Here is a 7,683-nt window from a genome sequence, read left to right on the forward strand (position 1 = left end):
TTCCCCCTAAATCTAGGCAAGGCAAGTTTATTTGTATAGCACGATTCGTACACAAGGTAATTCAAAGTGCTTTACAGAATATGAAAGACATTAAAATCACACAAATCAAAACATAAATAATCACAAATAATCATCATAAAATTAACATTAAAAGAGAAGAGTGCAGAATAAAAACCTTTCAGTCGTATGCACAGCTAAACAGAACCGTTTTGAGCCTGGATTTAAAGTCAATATTAGTGTAAAAAAATCTAGTCAACTTACCAAGCCAAAGTAGTATTTATTTTTTATTCGAAAATAACTTTATCAGAAAATTGAGATACATTTTTTAAAATCTGTGTTTCAGGGCTGTTTCAAGCTCTTTTGGCGATTTCTGATGGCCCTCCCTGCCCCCACTTGCATTAATACACTAATATTGACTATTTTTGCTAAGACCTTTGTATGCATTAGTCCATGAATCAAGCATTAGTTTTTTTTAGCAGTTAATGACTACCATAGTCTAGTTTAGTACAGACCAAATCACTAAGTTAACATATTAGTTTTGCCCTGGTATAGTGATATCCCACAAATGAATGCAAAATAAATGCATGATAAATGAATTCAAAATAGACATCTATGAAAATGGTCCCGTGGCTATAGTCTTGTTGCCGTCGGTTACCTGCAGCATGAGCACCACAGTCTTGACGATGTTCCACTGAGACCTGCGGCCGTCCACGATCACAGTGAAGCCTCGAGCCTTACACTTCTCACTGAAAAGAGAAAACAGGTTTCTATGTGCCGCACAGATCTGGATCAAACAGCATTTTCAGTGAAGGCTTCACATCTGTGGAACTCTTTGCCTCTGGAGTTCAAGTCACAGATGGACATTAGACTTTTCTCCACAAAAGTAAAAAAGTGGCTTAAAGAAAATCAGAAATCTGAACACTAAAACTGGATATAATAGGGACAAGTGGGACCAATGCTTTTAATGTTATTGTTTTGTTTTTTGTCCTGTATCTGTGTGTTATTTGTGTTGTTTTCTGTCCTTTAACAGCCTAACCAGGGACGGGGGCTGCAAATTAGCCTGTGGCTACAAGCCTTATGTACATGGACATCGGTGACCTATATGGTGGCAATGTTTTCAATGTACTGTCCCTGTCAAATCAATAAATAAATACAAAAAATAAGAAATCATTACCTCCGATAAGTTTTATTCATGCCTTAAGATTTGATTTCAGATGCAGGGCTGGAGACTATGTAACTCTACTGGAGATTTGCTGCTTTTGAACCTTATCATGTTTATCAGAGATTGGCTCCACAAACTTGTCTTATTAATCTTATGACTAAAAGTAATTTTAGCTGACAACAATCACATCTTTGGGGTTGAGTAATGCCATCACTTTCTGAGGTTATGTGCAATCTGACAGTTAAACAGCAAATTCCATCATATAATTCAGACCTGTCCTCCAGCTCATGCACAGATACTAGGGCTGCACAATATCTCAGGAAAATATTGATATCTCAATTTTGGCTGACGCAATAATCAATATTTCACAAAAATAAATATATCTCAACAGCACAAACTTTTCCATTTTACAGGTGTGTACTGTTTTTGGAAAGTAAAATGGACAATGGATTTTATTACCATCTTTGTTAAAGAGGGTGTATTTTACATTTATGGGGTATTAACTGCAATACAAAACATATATGTGAATATCACATCTTTTTCTCATATCGTGTAGCCCTAATAATAATAGACACAGTCTACTTATGAGAGAATGCCTACTTATGGATGCTTAGAACACCTTCGTGGGGGTAAACAAACCATTTATTTTTATGTAAATGAGCTGTTCTATTCCCCACTGATCAATAGTTACATGAAAAAACAAAGACTGTGCCAAATACAGACACAAAGACAGAGTGAAGTTTTTCAACAGCTCAAATGCAAAATGTGTCTTGCCCCAGCACATATATATTGTATAAGCAGTTCTTGAGGTCACAATAAGTCAAAATAACAAATACCTGGGTATGCTGAGCAGGTAGTCGAGTGTGGCACTGAGCTCCTCCATGCTGGTCTGGTCTGAGCACAGAGGGATGGTGAGGATGAGGCCACTGCGCCGGTCCTTACCCCCTGGACACAAAATATGTCTACAGTTATCATCATGTATTTTATGATGTTCATGGAATGATCTGGGCATGTGCAGTACCTGAGAGGAAGGCCAGCTTCTTCTTGAGGATAGGGAGGATGGTGGTGGCTTCCATCGTAACATTAGACATCTATGGAAACCCAAGAATCAATGTTAGATAGGGATCATGTAACAATATGCAAATCCTTTATTCACACACAGGTTTGCCACCTGTTTGTCTCCATGGAGATAAAAAGTAAAGTAAGATACACTTTATTGTCTTTATTGCTATTTGACCAGTCGTTCAGTGCCAAAGGGGCACTTCATTAAGAGCCCATTCTCCGTGATCTTGTCGCTAGGCTTGGCCAGGTCTACCTTCATGTCAGGACTACCTTCATTCAGCTTTATTATCATATTATTGTTTTGCCTAGAATTTTCCACAGTATGACACTGAGTTTATCTTTCTTGCATTATTACAGCTTGAATAAATAAAAATACCTTGAAAAACAAGCATTTTCACTGTGAGTGGGAATGTCTCTTCACAGATCTGACCTGTAACTTGACCCAGTGGCATCATCTACTTGTTTCCATGGAGATAGATATATTTAATACCATTCTGGGGGAATTCCAGGCAAAGCAATGACATCCATGGAGACAGGCTGATAGCTGGTTCCTCACCAGAAAAGTTCCATAGTGCACATTTAAGTTATGTATCAGGCAGACCATATGGCATGTCTCCAACACACATGATATAGTAATAGTAGAAGGAGAGGACAAAAGTCTACTGGGACAATGACATAAGCGAGACCCGGGTGTGCCAAGAAAAACATTTAGTCCTAATAAAAAACATTTGCACATTTCTTAACCCAAAAAAATCAACTCAAAGTTACGAACAGGATTATTGTGAAATATTTTTGAAATTTCACTATTCAGTTTTATTATCATGTTTTAGGGACAGTAGTAACATTAGCAGTAGCAGTGACAGTAGAAGCAGTAAAAACACGTGGAAAACAGTCAACACTGTATTTATGCTTCTGCATGCTTTATTCTCTCTGATTGTATGGTAGTTTAGAGAACTTTGATTCAGGAAAAAAAATTTCCAATAAACACTGGAATTAGATTTGCAATTTATTAGCTTTAATAAAAGGACTCTGTTCAAAAGTTCACATTTTAAATGTACCAAGAAGAATTTGGCAAAAAGACTGAAATGTGAACTGACAAACTAATACAAGATTCACACTTCAGAACATGTTTGTACAGATCTAATCTACAGGGTTAGCAGCTTTTATGCACAATAAGACAGGAGATGTTGTTTGTGGGGGAAATGATTTGCATGGGATCCATAATACACACTTCTCAAATACAAATCTGATTGCATGCCCAGTCAGGTTTTTGGGGACCAGGCTGATATACCTCTGTATTAAAAAAATACACAGTATGTGTAAGTACGGTTGCAACATTAATCACAATCAAATCAATTATTAGCAAACTGCAACGGCTGCAATTTTTTGAAGAAGCCAACCACAATTTACCCCACAAACAATTCAGAATAAAAACTTCTATTAAACTGCTAACCCTATAATTTAGTTCTGTTGTTTGTTGTGTTATGTTCTGAAATGTGATTCTCGTATTAGTTTGTGAGTTCATATTTCAGTCATTTTGGCAATTTTTCTGGACGTGTTTAAAATGTAAACCTGATAGATAGATAGATAGATAGATAAGATAGATAAGATAGATAAGATAGATAAGATAGATAAGATAGATAGATAAGATAGATAAGATAGATAAGATAGATAGATAAGATAGATAGATAAGATAGATAGATAAGATAGATAGATAAGATAGATAAGATAGATAGATAGATACTTTATTAATCCCCAGCCAGGGAAATGTTTATTAAAACGTATTGCAAACCTAAACACAATGCAATAATAATCAAGACTAGTCGACTAAATGGACATGTGGTGAGGCACTGGTGATGATCTGACCCAGATCTAACCCAGATCTAACCCAAACACACAAGCTGACAGTTCACAACAATGTATGTAGAATAATTCTGGTCGACTACTTTTAGAGATGCAGCATTAGACTGACACAGACCATCCAGTTTGACCACACTATTTATGAGATGTAGTTCATGTCCATGTCACTGTGTACTGACTGAGTCTGGCTCTTTGGAGTCTGCAATAATGGTTGTTTAAGGATCTTTTTTGGCTCAGCCGTTTGCTCGGCTACTTTGGGTCCTCTGCAGTTCTAATATATGTTTAATTCAGAGACAATTGTACTTAGATGCTCTTTTGTGGTAGTTATAATTTACTCCTCAGTTGCAATTACTTTAAACCACTGTAAAGTCCCATTTTAAATATGGTTTTGTCTTGTTTTGATCTGGTGATTCTCGGGAAACCAAATATTTGTTACGTAGTACTTGGTGTGACAACTTGGAGAACCATATTATTGGTGTTATTGGTGTGTTTCCACTTACTACACACATCACATAAAAACAAACCAGGTCTACATAAGGACTAAACTGAACAACCAGGAGAAGAGTGTGCACATGCGTGTCCTCATGAAGATAAATGGCCCAATGTCTCCAAGCTTTCAACAAAGTGTCCTCATTTCTATCTGTAGATGAACTGATTTAGTACTGTACACTTCACTGCCTTACCTTCAGATTTATGGACTAAACCAGAAACACTAAATAAGCAAACCAGGTCGAAATCAGTTCTAAACTTGGGCTGAACCAGGACTACTGTAACTAATAGTAATAGTAGTAAATGTCCAAACAGAACCAACCACAGATTAAACCAGAACCATACCAGAACTAAACCATTACTTATCAAAATGAGTATTTCCATAAATCTAACTAATCCTGTATTGATCCATGGTCTGATGCTGCTGGAGCATGGAGCCAGTCCCTCTCTCCCTGCGGCCCTGAATGCAGCACACTCCCTTCGGCAGCGCTCGGCTCGACTCGGCGCGGTTCGGCTCGGCCCACAGACACAATGACCTACATTTTACACGCGTGATAACCTCCACGAACCGCAGACAAGCCCCGATCGATACAAACTCTATAAGTGAATGATATCGCTCTCCCGATGACTTACCTTACCAGCCAGTCCGCATTGGAGCTGCCTCTTTCGGCTACAGTATTCCACACTTTCCCCACCTTTTGCTTTTGGTCACTGCCCGATCCGTCCCACCCGGTTTGTCGGTAGTTTTCCCGCAGTTTTCCAGGATCAAAAGCGTAGATGTGGTCCTTTCCCTGTGCTTTTTCAGCAGCAAAACCAGAACTGAACACGCACAGAGAAGAGATTGGTCTGGCTCCCGTTTCACTGCTGCTTTACCAGGGACTGTTTACCAGAGGAGATAACCAACAAAACACAACACACACTGGAGCTAGCGTTAGCGCGGTCACGTGACGAGCTCTGAGCCAATGAGAGGCCGTGGACAAATATACTGTCTATGGGAAAATACACATTTAAATTTAAACTCAAGAACACATTTGTTTAAGATTATTTATATAGTCTTAAAGTACATAATTATTTACCTAATCTCAGTTATATTAATATTACATTTGGAATATAATTTTCAGATAAAATGTTGGTTAAAATTTGGTTAGCCTACTTATTAGCAAATTGGTGGCCAAAAATCAAATACTAATATCGATCATAAAACTAGTATCGAAACTGGATACTCATTTAAGCAAGTATAAATACTGAAAAAAAATCACATAACTGGATAAAATGTGACCTTTAATGAACAGTTTCATTTTGAACTAGGATCATCATCAGAACTAGTGTAAGACCACATGATATAATAAACAAATAGTATTATTTGGTGTTGACAACTACAATATTGCATTAAAAAGAACTTTTAAAATTATAATCTAGGTATTAAAAGTAGTACTGTATTGACTGTTGAGTCTATTATTTTGTATCTTAATGGAGTTTGAAGTTTTAATTTTAGTATTGTGACAACACTAAGGATTCAGATTTGTATGCTGTAAATTTAGTAAACAAATTTGGTCAGATTCACACAAAAAGCCAAACGTTACCAAATGTGTGTATATGCAAAATCATGATTTAGGAACGACTCACTCACCAACATAGATATTTCTTTGTATAATAAGGTTGTAATCTCCTCCACCAAAGAATCTCTGCTGCTCACTTTCCTCAGTTTGGCCAGACTATGGTTTTGGCTTTGTGTGTGTGGGGTGTTACTGCCCTCTACTGCTATATTTCTGCAGTACAGAATGACAGGCCTGCGCACATTGTCCAGCCACACTTAACAGAAACAGTTGGTGCACCTTCAAATATTAAAGCTAAAGGCAAGCAACTAATTACATCAAATAAATAATAATTAACACTTAAAATATTATCTTTTAATCTTTATAGAAGAAAGACCAATGGATCATGAAGAAGAGAGGAAACAGACTGACCTTTTGGACACAGAGGACTATTTGGCCAAGAGTTAAAGAGCCATGAGAACTAGTGAGGGACTGATCAAACTCCATCACAGCAACATGAGAGAGGAGGTACAACTCAAATCATCTTATTTCACACTAGTTAATACTAAAGTGTCTTTATAGTCATCTGAAAATATTGTTGAAATGTTGAAATCATCGTTACACGATATGAGCCTCCTATTAGCTGCTAGCCTTGCTTAAAGTGGGACTAAGCACATAAATTCCTCCCACAACAGTATTTCAAATAGAGCTGCTAAAGTGGGCAGTACCTGGAGGACTAAGGAGAGAGTGAGGGGGAGGAGGTGAGATCTGAGGATATAAGGAACAATGTGATTGGTCTAACCGGTATCCATAAATAATCCTTACTGTAATGTCTCCCAGTCTGCCCCCAGTTGCCTCCAGCTCGTGTAGAATGCTGCAGCAAGTTTTTTGACCAACACACCCAGATGTCAGCACATCACCCCAGTCCTTTTATCACTCCACTGGCTTCCAGTTTCTTTTATAATACATTTTAACATTTTATTGTTTGTTTTTAAAGCTTTTAATGGTCTTACTCCTTCTTATATGACTCAATCACAGCCTTAATGTTAACCCTGATCTAATGGAAGTTCTAAGAGCCAAGGCCCAAACACTGAGGTGATCAGGCTTTCTCTGTCACTGGCCCCAGACTGTGGAACAACCTGCCCCCTAATATGTACATATTACATATTATATATGTATTATTATGTTTACATCCAGGCTCAGAACTGATCTATTCTGCCTTTCAACATTCAGTAATGCAGCGACAGTTTGCATAATTAGTTTTATTTCATTGTTTAGGGGGACAGTAGCTCAGTTCGTAGAGTGTTTGTCCACTGATTCAAAAGTTAACAGTTTGAATCCTGCTCTTGACATAAACATCATTGGGATATCCACTGATTATTACCCTTTTATTCTTTAAAAATATATTATTATATTATATAGGGCTACTATCCTGTGTAAATAGGGAAACATTAATATTAAATAAAAATGTATATTAAATGAATATTTTATACAAAGAGTGCTTATTTTTTAGTTAATCTTCATGAAATGTATATAAATAAAATATTAGTTTTTTTTAAAGTATTAGTAGTATCA

General features: G+C 37.0%; 1 protein-coding gene across 1 annotated transcript in view; it reads right to left on the bottom strand.

Annotated features, from left to right (window-relative positions):
• sestd1 (SEC14 and spectrin domains 1) overlaps window positions 1-5,454 on the bottom strand; it is a 32,131-nt gene extending 26,677 nt beyond the window's left edge. Inside the window, exons 1-4 of the mRNA XM_033986585.2 lie at window positions 5,207-5,454; window positions 2,184-2,253; window positions 1,999-2,107; window positions 656-746 (exon numbers count right to left, since the gene is read on the bottom strand). Of these exons, the coding sequence (XP_033842476.1) occupies window positions 656-746; window positions 1,999-2,107; window positions 2,184-2,253 (270 nt within the window). The 5' untranslated portion in view covers window positions 5,207-5,454. The remainder of the gene's footprint in view (window positions 1-655; window positions 747-1,998; window positions 2,108-2,183; window positions 2,254-5,206) is intronic.
• Between the last annotated feature and the right edge of the window lie 2,229 nt (window positions 5,455-7,683).

Source organism: Periophthalmus magnuspinnatus, chromosome 21 (assembly GCF_009829125.3).
Source record: "Periophthalmus magnuspinnatus isolate fPerMag1 chromosome 21, fPerMag1.2.pri, whole genome shotgun sequence".
NCBI classification, from domain to species: domain Eukaryota; kingdom Metazoa; phylum Chordata; class Actinopteri; order Gobiiformes; family Gobiidae; genus Periophthalmus; species Periophthalmus magnuspinnatus.